The sequence below is a fragment of the Neolamprologus multifasciatus genome, chromosome 6, assembly GCF_963576455.1.
Source record: "Neolamprologus multifasciatus chromosome 6, fNeoMul1.2, whole genome shotgun sequence".
Classification (NCBI taxonomy): domain Eukaryota; kingdom Metazoa; phylum Chordata; class Actinopteri; order Cichliformes; family Cichlidae; genus Neolamprologus; species Neolamprologus multifasciatus.
The window spans coordinates 37277915-37297436 of NC_140444.1; the positions used below are offsets into that span (position 1 = coordinate 37277915).

At 39.0% G+C, this 19522-nt stretch overlaps 1 protein-coding gene across 6 annotated transcripts in view; it reads right to left on the minus strand.

Annotated features, from left to right (window-relative positions):
* LOC146517620 (glutamate receptor 2-like) overlaps nucleotides 1-19522 on the minus strand; it is a 97928-nt gene that overhangs the window by 5318 nt on the left and 73088 nt on the right. For 2 of the 6 annotated variants that reach the window (XM_085164006.1, XM_085164004.1), the window contains exons 18-19: nucleotides 17750-17884; nucleotides 12479-12654 (exon numbers count right to left, since the gene is read on the minus strand). In XM_085164006.1, the coding sequence (XP_085020132.1) occupies nucleotides 12484-12654; nucleotides 17750-17884 (306 nt within the window). In that variant the 3' untranslated portion in view covers nucleotides 12479-12483. Of the gene's footprint in view, nucleotides 1-1253; nucleotides 7746-12478; nucleotides 12655-17749; nucleotides 17885-19522 lie in introns of those variants that run through there. The other 4 variants (XM_085164008.1, XM_085164007.1, XR_014874717.1 and 1 more) reach the window with 3 other exon arrangements.

A 19522-nucleotide genomic window follows, 5' to 3' on the forward strand; every position in this document is an offset into this window, starting at 1 on the left:
TACCAGGGTGTGCTATTGGCTGTATTGGCTTTAGAGTTGTGGCATCCGGACTGTCACTGAACCAGTGACTTTGTCCTAGAGCCCCCCAGGGGGTCCAGACCTGGATGTAGCATTAGGAGGGAGCTGCTGAAGTTAAGGAAAGACTGTTGGACAGCTGTGCATTCAGCTGTTGCGAAACAAGAAGGAGCTGGGCTTTGAAACAGCTGCTGGACTAGACGTGGGCAGAGCATAGATTGTGCTTTTTGACTGTTTTATTGAGATTTTAGAATATCCCCTCATCTGCTTTTTTTTCTCCTTTTTTACGGTAATATTTAACAATTTCTATCACTCTTGTTCCTATTATTATTTCAGGTGCAGATGTACTTCCAATTTATACTTGTGTTTTTATTTGTGGGGAAAAATTTCTTTGCCCCAATGTCTGTCTTTGGGCTCCTATAGGCTCTTTCAAACCTAGGAGGCATTGTTTTTGAGCATAATCTGCTACTTAGCTTAACCTTACCTTTACCATTTGCCGGCTTGGCTGAACACATATGAACAAATCTGTGTGTAACTCGTGTGTCTGAATGTTTTTACACAAGTACAGAAGTCCTTCAGACCATGTATGTGAACAAATGATAACCTGGTTGTCTTTTAGAATTGAATCACAAGGCTGGAATGAGTGCTTCTGCTACGACTACTAATTGTTATTATTGATTTCCCAAAACACTGTATGCCACAAAACCCTCAGAATTACAATGACAATTATTTTGGCTTCAACATTTTAATAAGCACTTTGAGCGCTTATATAGATACAGCAGAAAAGCATTACACGAGAACCAGTCCATTTACTTGAGCCAGGGTGTCTCAGGGGAAACAATATTCAGCAACCTGTTGTTTGAGCTGGAGCCTCACTTTTTGGTTTGTTTATTTATTTTTAAAGTGGTCATTACTCCTGTGGACACATTCTGAAAAGCAGCCTTTTTTTTCTGGCTTGCTCCTTGGACCTCGGACACTATTTTAAGTTTCTTTCACTTCGTTTTTGCTTTAAACAGCTTCTTTCTTACATATTTACCACTCTCTCCACTTCACCTCCAGGTAACCTTATTTCCTTGTGTAGCAAAATAGGGGTGTGCTGTATGCAGCCTAACTTAGCTAACTTAGCTAACTTAGCCTGATGCACAGCTGGACTGGCCACCCAGTGGGCTGATATTTTGTTTTTATAGGCCGATGTTTTGGGGTTTTTTTGTTTGTGTTTTTTGTAACGGTATAAACAATGAAAGGTGGTGGATTGGCCAATTGGTCATTATCGACTCCGGGCTGGACCAGTTACCGCCGAGGAGGTCAAATGCACCCTCCCGTTTGCTTGGGCAACGGCTCTGAAAGCAATCTTATCACAGACAAACAGAAAATGGTACTGAGGTCAAAAGGAACGTGATTTGTCCTGTACTTCAGCTAAAATGAAACAAGCACACAAAGTTATTCTGTGTCTTTACGCTGCACAGCTGCTGCTTCTTCTCTCATTCTCTCCCCCTCCCTCTCCTGTTGCTACTTCAATCATGAAACTGATCAATCATCAGCAAGTCCCGTCTCTCTTGTTTGTTTATCGCCCACTTTGAGCCAGAAAGAGGAAACCAGCGGATGTTGCACTAAACAACAGCAACAACATGAAGATCAAACCAGGAGATGTCCTTATTGAATCATCAGAGCTGAACAGGTGATGGAGAAACAGGTTTACCTTTAGGTGACATGAATGAGTTGAAATTATGAACTGAGAGACAAATAACACCAGGATCCTTTTCTATGTAGCTGACAGCTGGTAACTGTGCAGGGGCGGGTCTAGCAAAGTTTTGCCAGGGAGGCAGGTAGGGCATTAACAGGGAGAGGGGGCACAAAGAAATACTTTTCTTTCTTATTCTCGTCTAGCTTTTAATAAATAATTATCTCAATCTTACAACCAAAGTGGTCCTCTGATGTAAAATCTTATAGAAATCATATATATATACCAACAAGACAGTTTACATCACTGTAACAACAGCGTTTGTTTTCATTCAAAGGCTGTTTAGCTTTTCATATAACACCTGGTGGGCCAGAAAATTTTTGCCCCAGACCAGCCACCGTCTGGTTAAGGCGGTTACACTTTCTGGTGATCATGTAATCAAGTATATTTGATTAGCAGAAGATGGCTGCCTTTAAAGTTTGTTCCAATTTCTGTGAATATGATACAAATATACTAAATAAATAAAACCCAATTTTGAAAAAAAAAAAAAAAAAAAGTAAAATGTAAATAAAACAAAATGCAATGATCTGCAAATCTTAAAGCCACATTTTATTGATAATGCAACAAGAAAACATTTTTAGATGTTTAGTTTAATGAGAGCAACACATCTCAGAGTTGGGTAGCATGCCTGTGGGTTCTAACTGTATGTAAATATCTGGGAACTGAGGAGAACAGCTGCTGGACTTTTGAGAGAGAAATATTGTCTCATTCTTGTCTGATTGTAGGTGCTCAACAGTCCTGGGTCATCTTTGTCATATTCTTTTTCATTTATGGCACACCAAATGCTTTATATTGGTAAAAGCTCTGGACTGCAGCTAGGCCAGTTCAGCACCTGGACTCTTCCTCATGGTGTTGTAGTAGCTGCAGTTCAAGACTGTACATACTTTTCAATACTGATGGTACCTTTCCTTCCCAGGTATGCAAGCTGCCAATTACATAGCCAGTAATCCAGCTCCATACCATCAGAGAGATGGGCTTTTTTAAAGTGAGCCCAGATAAGAAGTCAGATGGTCCTGCTCCCCTTTAGTCTGGAGGATGCAAACTTCAGATTTTCAGTTTTGATTCATCTGACCAGAGAACAGTTTTCCACTTTGGCTTAGTTTATTTTAATTGAGCTGTGGTCCAGAGAAGACGGTAATATTTCCGGAATACATTCACATGTGGTCTCTTTTCTTCATGATAGAGCTTTAACCTGCATTTTTGCAATGTACTGTGAACTGTATTCACTAATAGTGATTTCTGTAAATGTCTGTCAGTCTGAGGATGATGATCATCCAATATTGATTTCCGGTTCTTGTGCACAGAGGCTTCTCAATATTTTTTTGAAACTTTTAACGAAATTTACTGTAAATAATGAGATATTTAAGCTCTTTGCAATTTTACACTGAAGAACATTATTCTAAAATTGTCATACAATTTTACAAGTTTTTGTTTTTGATTTGTATTTTTGCAAACCTCTGATATCTTTCTTTCTGAGAAACTCTGCCTCTCTAAGATACTATTTATACCCAATCATGTGACCTGTTCATTAACGTAATTAGCTGCAAAATGTTCCTACTTTAAATACTTGATGTGTTTTCAGTGAGTGATTGAATAAAGTTGAGGTTGAATAATAACTGCATTCTGTATTTATTTATATTTCATATAGTGTTCCAGCTTTTCTTTGACACTGGGGTTGATAAGTGCTGTATAACACTCAATACAGCACTTGATATAAGATTTTCAAAAGACTGCATGAAATGATATGAAATATTTTGCTTTTCTTAATATTATATATTGTAAATACTGTATATAATTCCATTGATACATTGTATTAATGGATAGTGGCTGTAGGCCAGGAGGTAGAGTCAACTACTAATTATCTTCTATGGTTGATGGTTTGATCCCTGGCTGCTCTTAAGTCTTCTTGCACAAGACACTAAACCTTAAGTTGCTCTCCAATGAATTTATCGTAGCATGAATGTTAGATAGAAAGCACTTAGGCATAGAAAAAAGTGCTTATATGAATGGCTAAATGAGGCATGTTGTATAAAGCACTTTGATTGCTCAAGCAGAGTAGAAAATCACTATATAAGAACAAGTCCACTTACCATTAGGAAAGAAGCTATGTCAAACTTTAAGTATACTATAAAGAAAATAATTAGTGGCAGCAACTAACCCAGCCACCAGGGCACGTGTATGTGACGGGGTGAGGCCAAACCAGTGTCCTCCTAGTGTTGGTCCCAAACCCAGATAAATGGGGAGGGTTGCAGCAGGAAGGGTCTGCAATGTAAAATCTTTGCTAAATCAAACATATGGATCATCAAGAATGAGATTTCCATACAGGAAAGTCAGAGCCTGGCTTAACAGCGACTCCCTCCTGTGCTATCCGGTCTTTAAGTCTGACATAGCCGTTTCCGGGTCCAAACTCCGCTTCAGGTCCCAAAGTCAAACTAACACTGCGGCATCACTTAAAGTTACGAACTGTCTAAATTCTTTCATCTTTAATCAGTGATCAGCTGTACCAGGTGTAACAATTAAGTTTAACATCCAGGAAAACAGAATTTATGAAATTTAATCGAGTTAGAAGTTAGCAGGAAGTTAGCTCGCTAGCTTCCACCTAAACATGATATAGCATGTTCTGACTGAGAGATTTCGGAAAAAATTGAAACGTACAGCTCTGCTATCACTTCCAACATAAATGAAGACAGAAAACTAAACAGCAGTGACGTTTGTAGGGTTACTGAAGTTGGCTAGCTGGTATATAATGCTGTGCTACCTGATTGCTAGTGACCAGTGTTGGTCAGTGTTGGTCAAGTTACTTGAAAAAAGTAATCAGTAACTAATTACTGATTACTTCCCCCCAAAAGTAATCCCGTTACTTTACTGATTACTTATTTTCAAAAGTAATTAATTACTTAGTTACTTAGTTACTTTTTAAAAACACGATTTACAACCTGAATAGGTGATAAAGCGATAGATCTTTCAGCCCAATTCTACTTTTTCTGCATAATCCATCATACAAAATGTAATCAAATGGAAAGGTCCCCTTTTAAAACTTGTTTCATTAGTTTTAATTTTTTAACTTTATTCATCAAGCAAAAATTTAATTATATGCAACATTTTCTGACTGGAAGAAATTTGTTTAATATTTAAACCTATTTTCTGCACATTCCAGCACATAAAATATTTTTTTTTTGTGTGTTTACACTCACTCTTTCAAATAGATGCAAGTAAAACACAGCAGAAAATAAATAAAGTCAAAGACTAGCAGTCCTTTTGCTCTATTTTCACCTGTAAAGCAGGAGTTAAAACATGTTAAAAACACAACAGCCTTAATAAATGCAGAGAGGTTTGGACCCGGAAGCAGGGTTCATACGTGATCACTTAAAGACCAGACTGGCCAACAGGGTGTATCATGCAGGCTGAAATTTCACAACTCCACTTCAGCCATAAGTTAACTGAGAGGCTCAACATCCGGTCTTATATGTGATTTAAGCACTCTGTTATTTGTGTTTTTTGCCAATAGTATCCTTTTTCTTTATTCTTAATCAAAAATATGAGTTTGAACAGTATGTTAACACAGAAATGTAGTCTGAGGATGTCTGTTCTAGCATCTACACATTTTGTGTGTGCAGACATGATCCATCATCTGACTTTTATATTCATGTCTGGGATTAAGATAAGAACTGTGTCACTATACTTTTGAATAAGAAAAATAATGTTAAATGTTGTAATTAATTATGCTCACTACTGATCAGAATATAATCAGTTAAATATATATTGTTTATGTTTAGCCAAAAGGATGAGAGTAAGGCAATATAATAATGATTCTAAAGACAGGCCTAATTCAGGTCGAACTGAGAGGCTGGGTAGGTAAGGCCCTGAGAAACATGAGAGTGTGTGTTTGAGGGAATGAAGCAGGAGCCACTCTGATCGTTGAATTTCTGACTTTAAAAATACACAACTGAAGGGTGATGGTGTAGATCAGTGGGTGAGCAGGGCACTATACACCATATGGCTAGAAAGCAGTAGGCCTGGGTTTTAGTCTGACCCGCAGCCCTTTGCTGCATGTCTTCCCTTTTCTCTCTCCCTACTTTCCTGTCTGTCTACAATGTCTCTATCAAATAAAGGCTAAAAGCCCCCCACCCAAAAAAATCTATAAAATATATTCAATTTGGTTAAAAAAAAGTATTGAATAAATAGTGATTGAGAGATGTCTGTGAAAGTTCTCAGTCATCCAGGTCATCGTAGTCAAAGGAGCTTGCAAAGAAAAGCGTCTGGACTTCTTTAAGTTATTTGAAGACGTTTCACCTCTGATCAGAGAAGCTTCTTCAGTTCTAAGGTCAAATGGCGGAGAGTCCCAGATTTAAACCCAGTGGGAGTATCCTCCCAAAGAGGGATAAAAGGCCCATTTCCTGGGCCATCTGACCTCAGGAATTCGCATGATAAGGTGGGGCCAGGTTTCACAATGAGCTCAGCCGAAACTCTGGCTGATTGGGACCCACACCCATTTTCACACGTTGGCTCATGTGATTAGAGGATCATCAGGGGGTCCTTTTGTCCCTCTTTGGGGGGGGACACTCCCACTGGGTTTAAATCTGGGACTCTCAACCATTTGACCTTAGAACTGAAGAAGCTTCTCGGATGAGAGGTGAAACGTCTTCAAGTAACTTGAAGAAGTCCAGACGCTTTTCTTTGCAAGCTCCTTTGACAGTGATTGAGAGAGTTTTAAAGAGAAAAAGTATTTGGATTAAGAGGGATTATGCTAAATTGAATGTGCAATGAAATCTAAACTGAATGAAACATGAACTGAAGCTTATTCATATTGGACTGAATATTCAGATTTAACGCAATTTTCCATGTTAAATTAGAGAGATAGAGAGAGAATGAGAATGATAATATCTGACTAAAGATCGGTGGATCTCATGCAAACACACCTGATTGGTTGGTTAGATACCAGAGAGAGAGGTGGGGGGAACGGGACTTGACAAAGCATAAATTTGAGTGCCTAGAGGAGTCCCTGCAACCTGTGAGATGAGCAGTTCAGAAGGCTGAATCTCACAACTGTTTGAAATGTCAGACAACATCAGGATCCCCTTCAGTTCACTCACCAGCCCCACCTTGGAGCTGAGGACGCCGTGATCTACCTGCTCAATTGTTTCTACACCTATCTGGACCAACCAGAGGGCACTGTGAGGGTCATGTTTTTCGACTTTTCCAGTGCATTCAACACCATCAGGCCAAGCCTCACAGGTGACAAGGATGGAGGTGGATGCTTCTATCCTAGGGGTCAGCAACCTTTAACACCCAAAGAGCCATTTGGACCTGGTTTCAACGCAAAAGAAAACACTGGGAGCCGCAAATACTTTTTGCAATCTAAAATGAAGATAACACTGTATATATTGTTTTTTACCTTTATGCTTTGTTTGAACAACTAAAGTGTGTTGCTTATGAAATCCATGAAGTGCTACAGAGAAAATTAAATTTTATTTATGTAATTAACACATTTTGAACTCTTTAAGAAATATAACAAAAGGAAAGACACCCAGCTGAACTAAAATGATCCAGCAAACAAAAACTGTTATATCTCCTTTGGGCTTTTGGAGCCTTGACCTGACTTTTAAAAAATAATTGGAAAAAAAGCACTATGCTGCCTAAAAATTCTGCCTAAATATGTATTTTAACATGTTAATGTGTGTGGCGGGGCGTGGTCTGCAGCGCCGCTGCAGGGGAGACGGACGCACCTGAGCGGCACCCACAATCACGCCTCGCCGCCTTTATGTCTGCGCTATCTATGCTGTTGTGTTGGTGTGTGTTGGGCTGTGAGCTGAAAAGCTACAGCCGGCTGTATGCGTACAGCAACCGTGTGTGAAAAGTGGTCAATAAAGAGATGCTGAAAAGCGTGTTCATGCAAACATCGTCAGGTCTGCCGTGGTATGTTTACAATGGCACTTCTGCTCCTGAACCTCTGCACACAGCGTCTGCCAATCGGGGCTGTACGAAGTGACTTTCATCTTTACGCAGGACTGTAAGCTGTCATCTGTAGGGATGGGTATCGTTTAGGTTTTATCCGATACCGGTGCCAAACTGGTACTTTTGAAACGGTGCCGGTGCTTAAACGGTGCTCAAACCGGTGCTTAAAGAATGGAGAACACAAAATTGGTCCAAAAACCTCTCATGTTCAGCTGTTTTTTGTTTTTTTTTGTAAAAAGATAACAATGTTGACCTTTTCTGCAGCTATAGGGCATATATGGTATCACTCTTGGCTGGAAGCAGTGCTTAAACAATGGGGAAAAAAAACACAAACTTTGTCCAAAAACCTCTCATGTTTAACTGTTTTCCACTTTTTCTTTGGTCATTTTAGCCTTTTTGGCCAGGGTGAAGGGAGTATCTGCCATCAATCAAGACAGCCGCATGTAGCTACGATGATGTTTCCTAGTTCACCTTACATTCATTAATGTAATAACGTGGTTAGCCTACTCAACGTAAATTATACACGAACAACATGAAGCTACTCACGCAGAGAAGAACGGCTGCTGCTGCCATCATCATCCGTCACCACCACACCCGCAGTAGATGCGCTCGGTGTGAGATCTCGCAGCAAGCTATCAAATACGGCGCTTTTAAAAAAAAAACAACAAAAACGCTATGCGTCGCCAGGTGTTTCATCGGATTTGAGGTGTTACCTCCTTTGCATAGTATCAGCTTAAAGCACTTGTTGCAGGCTGCTGAGTTTGCATCTTTTGCTGTGAAGTACAGCCAGACATTTGACCGCTTCGCCTTGGGCATTTTTAATCTGTAGCTCTGCTCTAAAAGGGCCTGCCTACTATCCTCGGAAACGTAAAATGATTGGCTAGAATTCAAAGTGTGTGACATCTCAGGGAAAAAAAGCACCGAAATAAAGCACCGAAATGTGCGCTGTTTTTCGGTCTGGTTATTACCGTTTATGTCAGAACCGGTGCCATCATGGCACCGGATACCGGTACCCATCCCTAGTCATCTGTGAGGCGTGAGCGGTGTTTGTTTTTAACATAGTTCATGGTGGAGAACAGCTGCTGACATAATGTGGATCCATAATTGGCCTACCTGGGGTTGAAAGTCTTGATAAATGCACGGCGTTTCGGCGGTACACCGGCTTCCGCGAGGGTGACGCTTATTTTGAGCGATGAAAAAATAAGAAAATATAATTTTATTCTTATATTTCAATATCACAATAATCTTCCAATTTAGAACTACAAGTTAAAAAAGAACTAACATAAATAAATTACACTTCAGGCTGTTGTTGACTCTTTTGTCACGCAGTGCGAGCAGAATCATCTGCATCTCAACGTGGCAAAGACCAACGAACTGATTGTGGACTTTAGGAGGACCAGGAAATGTGTTACCCCTGTTTCGATCCAGGGGATCCATGTAGACATTGGGGAGGACTATAAATACCTCGGAGTACACAATGATAATAAACTGAATTGGGTTAAAAACACTCCCCCCCCAATCCCCATCGGTCTGGTATTCTTCATGAGCTCCTGGTTCTCTCTAGCTTGAGGTTGTCTACAGCTAAGCAGCTTCTGGTTTTTCATTTTATTTTTTAATTTACTGGGAGTCACTTTCTGACCTTTCAGGTCATGCCGACGTCCCTCTCCATGCAGATATGATGACCTCAATATGGCCCAGTCTTATGCTGACCTGCCTCAATTCTTTCCTCAGTTTTTTCTTTTCCAAACACACAATCATCTCCCACATTTTTGAGGCTCGTGTGGGTCATCAATCTTGGCCCATAAGGACTTTCCACCCGTTGATCTGTAGATAACCTATCATGTCTGCAGACATTTCAGGGACATTTCAAACCCACGCTCTGTAGTTGTTATTTCTTAGATTCACAGGCCTCCCTAATGGCTTGCTATTGCTCTGGACTCAGCATCCGATAAACTCTTGTGGGAATAAACCCCATTTCTTAGCTGGCGTCAGCCTTTATGTGGGTTTGGAGGGTTTTGCTTTTATCTCTAAAGGTTTCACCCTCACGGCTATAGGAGAAGGGGACGCTGATGAAGTGCTTGTGGAAACTGTTTTACTATTTGCCAAACATAAACATATTGGCTAGGTATGGTGTTAAGAAAAGAAATGCAGAACAACACATGGTGATGGATTTCGTGAAAAAGATGGAAATAGCTGTGGTGAATATGTACTGTGAACATGATCGACTACAAACTCTCTACTTTTAAATCGTGTCTAAAACCCATCTGTTCAGAATTGCATACTCTTCATTATGACTTTGTCTATTTTTCCTTGTTTAGCATTTATACTTACTTACTTACATTATTGTTTTTTTTAATTTTTTTGTTTACTGTATGTTTTTATTTTGTTGTACTAATGTAAGGTGACCTTGAGGGTCTTTAAAGGCCCCTATAAATAAAATGTATTATTATTATTATTATTATTATTACTTAAGAAGAGGGAGGATCATAGAGTGGCATATAAGAGTGTAGGTAAGTGTGCACAAGTGGACTTCACCTTACACAGATGGTGGGATCTTAAAGACATAGGAAGCTGCAAGGTGCCATCAGTGGAGAAGTAAATTGTTTTCTTATATTGTGCAATGATGTTTGCATTACGTTTTCATACATGTTCAGGTAGGTGTGAATGTCCCTTAATAGATGAAAAGTGGCACTTCCAGTTGATTTTAAACCAAAACTATGAGCATGACCTGCTCTGAACCAGGCTTTGTACACAACAAAAGTTACCATGACACTGAAAATTCTGACTTAAAGCATAGCATAGCTTGCTAACTTTGTTTGCTTAATTTTGTTTTGTAGTCTAAAGCCAAAAAATAACAACCAAAACAGCAGCAACCAAAAAACAACTGTCATCTAACAAAGTCTTTCTCGCAAACCGTGAAATCCATGAGCAATTGTGTTAACATTAGGGATGTAAATTTTTATGGTAAACAGACTCTGGGGTATCTTATATCTTATATAGCAAAATGTTGTCTTAAACTGATACGACAGGCTAAACGGTAAAGTTTTTAACACACACAAGCCTGAATCTAAAATCTCAGGCAAAACGAAGGAAGAAACTGCGATAGAGGCGACTGGTTTTTTTTTTTATCCATCTTGGATTTGCTCTTAAATTCAATTGCCAACCAAATCCCATGGCCACTCTAATGCTGATTCTGTCAGGTTTCTCTATGTTAAAAGGGGGTTTTAATTCTCCTCTGTTACCAAGGGCTGCTCAAAAGAGAATTATTGGAATTTTCTCTCTTATATTCTAAGGGCTTGTAAACTCGCATAATCACAGGTTATCTATCATTAAAGCAATTATAGGGTTGTTTCCAATTAGGTAATTAACAGAATAACTCATATTTTGTGTTACCAGTCTACATTATTAGGGCCACCGAATAAAAACTGACATTAAGTCACATAGGAGTACTCAGTAAAGAGGATGATTGGCTATTAAGACAAGAGTAGGAGAAAAGGATAACGTACAGACAAACATAAGAAAAAGTAAAAGGGCAAACAACAAAGTCAGAGAGAAGGAAAAGGAGAGGGCAAGGACAGAAAGGAAAGTTTGGAAGAGGAGTGGAGAAAAAATGGGAGCCAAAGAAAATGAAGAGAGAAGGAAGAGGGATGAAGGAGGCAAACGAGCTGTTGAGGAATAAGTAAACAAAGGAAAAGAGTACCACAGCCATACATAGTTTTGATCTTTTACTTTGAAGTTTTAAAAAAAGACTTTATTATTGTCTCAGTGTTAGTAATGTTTGTTAGGAAAAATTGCTGCATTCACATCATACTCTGAACACACACTGGCTCATATCACAATGCAATGCGAGACTCAATGGCAACTTTTGTATTTATGTTGTTCACAGTCAAAACAGTTCATGTATGTGAACAATGACTAAACAATGCTTTATTAATTATAAAGTAAATGTCACTTAATTTTTAGTTTTTCATTCCAGAACAAGCATCTTTTTAAATTTTAAACAAAAATTTTGCTGGTCACTGGTGTCGTAAACTTTCTGTACATAAAAATAAATTGCTACACTATAGTGTTATCATAATATAGATATATTGTTTTGTAGAAAAATAACTACTATAATAATAATGATAATTTTTTATTTTTAATGTATTAATTCATTCAGTAACTACCACCTCTTTTAATTTACCATGTGTATCTGCCAATTTACCACCACTAGAGTGATCAGTTAGCCTAACGAATGACAACACTGCAACTATATTAAATGTAGAAATGCATACTTATATCTGAAATGGTAAAAAAAAATTATATGGACAAACCAAGATCTGCACAAGTGTTTGTGAAACAAAACACTATGCATCTGGAAAATTTGCCTGCATATTCTCTATGTTAGGTAACATCTACAGTATGACATAAGGCACAAATTCAGATGTACAAAGATTTGCAGATGACTAGATCTGGGTGCAGAAAAGTACACATGCAAGTAGTTGTGCATTAACTATTTAATATACTTACTACTTATTTCCCTTCACAAGTTTTTCTTTACATTGGTAAATACAGACAAAATGACTGCACAAGTTTAACTCCAACTCTACGTTATTTTTGCCGCTGAGGTTGCTTTGCACCAGTTTGATATGAATACAGCTGTAAATTGAATTTAAATGGATGTTTGAAAAGATGATTTAACACCAATTAGTTGAATGTCTATGACACAAACATTGTCTATGGCTGTAAGGTAAGGACACTTTTAGCCATCAATCATCACTCTCCTACCCGTGTTAGATCTTGACGCTCTCAATGCCGTAAACGTTGTAGCCTTCTTTATAGGTGGCGTAGTTTGGCTGGTGGCTGGGGGACAGCAGGTTGTAGTTGGGGGGATGTTGAGGAGAAGGCAGAGTGTGTGTGTAGTTTCCTGTGTGCTGGGGTGATGACAAGGTGTTGGCTGCCACCTTCATAACAAAAATAAAGTCATGGTTATTGCTGCAGTGATTTTTCTAAGAAAAATTTGTATAACTGTTATTATTGTTACTTTAAGTTACAAAGTGACAATAGTAGTTTGAGCTATAAGACCAATAATAATTGAAAAAGCAAAATATGGCAGAAGTCAAAAGAAAGAAAATAGTCTCCGTGTCCATCCATGCAAAGAATGTGTTAAAATCTATCTATCTATCTATCTATCTGTATCCACAGTCAGGAATGGACTGGTCTACTGGGTATGTTCCTGGTGGCCAATGCACTTTTGGGCCGGTGGGTCAATTGAAGGGCTGCTGCGCACTACCTGTACAACAGCTCATACATTCATACAACTTTCATTACTTACACTTCATCATACCTTCCCTGTGCACGCACCTTGAAGAAGAGTTTAGTGTGGGAAAAGTAGTGAAAAGGTGGAGCTGTAAAGCTAAATAGAAATAGAAACTAAAAGTAGATGCAGTAAAATATGTCCAGTTAACCAACACGTTAGCTGTCGGGCCTGCTGCTGCACCGTCAACAGCAGTACCAGCAACAACTAGTAACAGGCCCTGGTTCACAGGAGGCTGCTGTTGGTAGCACCAGCTGTGGAGAAGAGTAGGAGGAGGGACAGCAGTCTCAACAACTAAGTGAGGAAGAGATGGAGTAAGGTGAAATTAACATAATTAGGAAAGGAAAGATTCAAGGATATAGGTAAAATGAATGGCTACTTTGATCATAAACCACTCCTAATAGCTAAAATGTGGCTTTTAATTGTAACATGTTGCACTGCAGTGCAACTAAGATGTCCTAACAAAAGTACAACTGTACCAATAACAATTAATATCTATAATCAACATAATATGTGTATACATGACATATTTATTTAATTTATTTTTGAGTGATCATGGTGGGCCACATTTTTGTCCCAGTCCAGCCCTGTCCACAGCCCAAGGGCCAGAGTTACTAACCTTTGCACCAGTGCAAAGTGTGTTTTGGTGTAAAAATTTAAAGTAAGTATTTAAAGTAAAAGAAAAAAGTATTTACTAAGACAAAATTTTGTGGGACCTGATATTTTTGTGACTCACCCTCTTGCATATGCATTTCTGTGAGTTTCTTTCTCACGGTGTGAAACATGGTGCCAACTACTAACTAATGTTTGCAACATGCAAAGTACTGCTAATTGTGGCAATATTTAACACTGAAAAAAAGCATGTTATTTTATTATCTTATAGACTTATGGGAAACTATTATTATTATTGCTTATAATATTTGTCTTTTGCTATTGCAGCAATTATTGCTGAGGGGTTAATAATTAATTTTCTGTTCTTTTTGAGTTACCTGGCTGCTGTTAGTTTTTCTGTATTATGTTTAGTTATTGTCCCTGTGGTTTTCCCCTGCTGTCTCTCATTTGGGCAGGTCAGTTTGTTGAGTTGTGATATTTAGTTAAGTATTATTTTTTTGAGCAGAATTCTGTTTGGTTGACCTCTGTTATAGACTCAATTAGTTCTTAAAATAGCTTATTCTGTGACTGTATATTTTTGAAATGGGGCTATAATAAAACTCATATTTTGAAGAATACACCTGTTCCTGTATGTTCTTGGCTGCTTGGTCTCTAATACTCCACTTGTGTCAGTTTATTAGGAATGTCAGACAAAAATGTGACTAAAACATATAGATTACCAAGCACAGGAACCCTGGAAACTTCACTCTAATGAAATCATGCAATATGCTAATTGTAACAAATCTTCTTTCAGCTCTTCAGTCTTTGGCGTTGAGTTCATTTCAATGTACTATAGCTTCTGTGGCAGGAATTTTATTAGCCTTGTTCCAGGTGGTGACGTTACTAATGAAAAGAGTGGAGAGGTCCAGCTCATTCCCAACTAGCGAGGATGCCCTTCAGCAAGTAAAACAGGAGTTTCAAACTAACCAAATACATTAATCCCTGAAACTGACCACGTGCTCCATAATAGGAAGTACACATTCTCAATTATTGTGCAAGTATTTTGCTAATCTATAAACATTATAATAAGCGTGATGTCCAGGGGTATATCCGGGGTCTGTTTATGATGCCTCTGTTTTCCAGGGGAGCAGACTTTTTCAAAAACTGTAGGACGGAGAGTATAGAGAAGATTGGCTTTTAGGAGTATCTTTTTTATTTTCCAATGATCAGGATTTCATTATGATGATCATCTTAGTTCAAGGTGTTCATAGAAATGACCCCTTTGACTCATGGATTATGACACAGGTTCAAAGCCTGACCACATCACCAGAGCAGCGCTACAACCATGGCCACATCTGTACCCGAAGCATGTCAGTTACCGAAGCCTGTTTCCATTATAATGACTCTGTTTGTCAGACTAACACCGTAGGCCTACATTTAACGTGCATGTGTGTGTCAATTGTTTAAAGGGTCATTGTGCTGGCTGTTTTACCATTTGACACTCAAAAGTGTTCCCAATGCCATATTCTGAAATCAATTCATTAAAATAAACTAACATCCAAATGACATCCTGACAAACTTGACTTTACTTGTAGAACTGTGATTATGTACAAATGTAGGTATAATATGCTTACATTTGCATCATGTAAAGTGTATGGTATACATGACCTATATGTCTGGTTTCTCTCTGGCCTCCAGGACACTTCCTTATCAGTCCATCCAATCCTTGTCATCCATGATGAGTGAAGCTTAAACTCAGTGTTCCAGTTACATTTCCAAGTACGCCAAGTATTTTGCTAAACCAGATACTGCTGCAGTCATGCTCTTATGTCTGGGTCACAATGCTTTTGCATTTCCTCACGTCCTATACACTTCCTGATGGAGTTGACTCACCAAGTTTGGCAAGCTCGCTTGTAATGCCGATATCAGGCTTTGAGTATTTTCACAGCAATATCAGTGGGGTGGGTGGGTTTGTTGATTTTAAATATTTACACCATAGCTGCGTCCATTCAGTAGACCTGGTAAAAAGTCACCTCTGCTGAAATGTGCACAGCAGTTGAAATTTTCCCTATTCAAGTCTAAAGCCCAAGTTCAAGAGTCACATTGTGTTTTTTTGCCCTGTCTCCCTCCCCTTATTCTCAACAAGTTTCATTTCAAGTCAATACAATTTTATTTATATAGAGCCAAATCACAACAACAGTTGCCGCAAGGTACTTTGTCTTCTAATATAAAAAAATTAATGCAAGGAAAACAAAGAAAATCCCTACAATTATGTGTCCCCCTACGAGCAAACACTTTGGGGACAGTGGGAAGGAATAACTCCCTTTTAACAGGAAGAAACCTCCAGAAACCTGCAGAATCAGGCTCGGGGAGTGGGAGCCATTTGCCGTGACCGGTTGGGGCCAGGCCAGGAATAAAGTCTATTAGATAGATAAGATGAAAAAAAACCTCATACGCTTAATACCTACAGCATGCTGTAATCTGTAATAAAATATGGTTAACAGGATCAAACATCGCACTGACTGAGATGAGTCAACAGTCAGAGCCCACAAGATCATTTCATTAATGCTTTGCTTTGCTGTGATAAGCTCTGAAACCTGACTGAAACTCTTTAAACCACTGCTCTGCAAATCAGTAAGCTGTTTTACAACTACTCCTTCAAGAAATTTAGAGATAAAATGAAATTTGGTGTATTGTTATAGCTAAGACAGTTGGGTTAAGTGGTGGCTTTTCAAGTAACAGTTTAAAAGCCTGTGGTATGTAGCCCCTTAATAGAGTCAGACAGATTGTAATAAGACTGAAGCATTAATTACTTCGATTCCATTCTTAGAGCTGTCTTATAGAAATGGGGTCTAATAGACACTTTGATGGTTTGTATGAAGCACTTAAGTTAGAGAAAAGAATCTAAATGGATATCAGTAGTAGTTGAAGTGACAGTGCATAATGTGTCTGTGAAGGCTCTCAGACATCCAGGTCATCGTAGTCTACGGAGCTTGGAAAAAAAACGTCTGGACTTTTTAAAGTTTCCTTGAAGACGTTTCACCTCTTATCTGAGAAGCTTCTTCAGTTCTAAGCACAATTGTTGGAGAGTCCCATTTCTGGTCGTCCCTAGTTGGTGTCTGGTCTTCTTTTTGTGCATCTTTGCTGACTTGATGAAAGACCAATTAGGATTACCACATGTGTTAAAAGCCTGGGCCATTTGACCTCAATAAATCTCATGATAGGACTGGGCTAGGTTTCACACCTTGGCTCCTGTGACTCAGTAGAGGATCAATGACCCTTTTGGGGACACTCTCATAGGGACTCTCCACCAATTTTTCTTTAACCTGATAGCTCTTAGCACCTGTTATTGTGATTGTATTATTCTGTGAGTCATGCTGTTTTTCAATCTTTAAAACAAATAAAAAGATTTGAAATTTGAACACTTAAAACACTGGGAAGCCTTTTTTACTGTTAACTTATTCATATTAAAATTCATTAATTTTTAGTACTAATTAGTATCAGATAGTGGAATCCACTGATATACTGTTATCACTTTCACGATTCATTAACCGTAAGACCTTTCTAGACTCCCTTAAGACTCCCTCAAGGTGGTGTCGGAGAGGCGGATGTTGTCCAAGATAAAGACAATGTTGGATAACACCTCCCACCCACTCCATGACATGCTGGTCAGTCACAGGAGCTCGTTCAGTGAGAGACTGAGATTACCGAAAAGCACCACTGAACGACACAGGAAATCTTTCCTGCCTGTGGCCATCTCCCTGTACAACGCATCCACTTAACACACTGTTTACTGCTACAACTACACGTTTCTTTTCCAGCTATTTATTAATGAGTGACTTTGTGTATATATATATATATAGATATATGTATATATTGTACTATTCTTAGTTAGCGTATTGTCTGTCTTGTTAATGTTTGTTTATAATGGAGCACTGTAACAAAAAAAATAATAATTTCCCCCAGGGATCAATAAAGTACTCTGATTCTGATTCTGATTTCTGTTTGTGGAGGATTATCCATCATGTTTCACATCATGTTTTTAGTGAGAATCCTCAATAAACTTTATTTCAACATTGTTAATATATAATCTTATATTATTATTTAAGATTGAAATTCAAATTCAGCTTGTGCTTATAAACATCATATACCTTCATTTTTTTGGCTTCTGCACGACTCTTGTAGCAAAACTCGACCAGTGCCACCATCATGGCTAATCCCAGACCTCCAACCAGGATGTAGAAGACTCCTGCTACATTACTAAGAGATAGTGCGCTGGTCTTCTCCTAGTATGCACACACACAAACACACACACACACACACACACACACACACACACACACACACAAGGAAGAAAAATCATCAGAAACCCCAGAGAAAGTTCTAGCGGCATGCTCTTATATTAATAGCTAACTTTATTTACTGGGAAGGTCTACTCAAAAGTAGACTCAAACTGAATCTAAATCAGTCAAGCTAAATATATTATAAATGACCTAGATTAAAACTTTACATGTAGAACACTGTCCTCAACCTTAATCATTCTGTGTCTCTACATATAAGAAATATTTCAAGCCTTTTTTGTTTTATTTTTAATGATTATGGCCTCAAGTTAATGAAAATGAAAAAGCCAGGATCTCAGATTATTAGAATATTTCAAAGTGATTATTGCAACCTTGGTGTCAAAAAGGTCAGGAACTGGGACAAGCTTCACAATACTAAATAATGATGACAGAAATAAATTTTATCTGTCACCCCCTCCTTTGATTTTTTTACGTTACCGTGTTGGAGAGGTTTGCATGCCCTAGTGATCCTGGAAGCTATGTTTCTAGGGCCGATGGCACCTCGTAGGATCCTGGGTGAGAGGCTAAGAGCAATTCAGAACAGTCTTATGATGATTGAAAAACCAAGGGCCCAAGTTACCTTTCTTGAGCTCCACAGTGGAGCGAGGGCAAGAGCCTGAGAACAAAGAGCCTGCAATAGAGGTATGGTAATGGCTGGGGTGTTGGGAAAGTAGAGGCCCTGATGTTCTGAAATTTAGCTTTCAAATTTGGCTACAAGGACACGGAATCTGACCTCTTTAAAGGGGAAGGACCTTGAGCTTGTCCATGAAGTTGAGAGAGATATGAGGTTGAGTTGGACTCACCTAATCACGTAACTTGCACATCTTAGGTTCTAAAACCAGCTATATGTATTGAACACTTGGATGAAGAGAGGAGCTGAACCTGTAACTGTTTAGTATCTGGTAGTCAGTTGGATCAGGTAGCGGGGGAAGAAGCCAGACACATCAGTTGCACAATAAAATACACTGAGTGAGCTGGCTACGGCCCAGATCTGTGAGATCTTCAACTCCCACAGCAGCATCAACAGCATTCCAAGGCAGGCTGGGTACAATGTTTGAATGGACAGTATTATTCATCTAAGGCTAAAGCAGCTGTCGGCAACTATTGTCATAAGGTAATTGGTGGATGAGGGAAACAACTTGCACATCACTTGGGCCCTGCACCCAGAGAGACCACAACCAATCTGTTCACTCTGTGTTCCTCAAGGCTCTTGCCGTTTTGGCCCTGTCTTGGTTGATATGCCTCTTTAACACTGTGAAGGTCTGGGGTGGTACCTCTGGATTGGCAAACTAGAGTGATGGTTCCTCTTTTTAAGAAAAGGGACTGGTAGTTGTGGTAAAACTTCACGGGATATCAACTTCTCAGCTTTCTGGTTGTGGAACATCAGAGCAGTTCTCCTCTTGTGGAAATTGGAGCAGCCATGGGAATTTGCCCAATTAAACAGAATACATGTGTGTGGCAGAAGTGTGGTCCATGGCTCAGCTGCAGGGGAGGGGTGGAGCAGTGAGCTCAAGAGGCAGTGACAGGGAGGTTGGTGGCACAGGTGTGTTTCGTTTTAGTTATTGAGCTCTTTCTCTCTTCCTG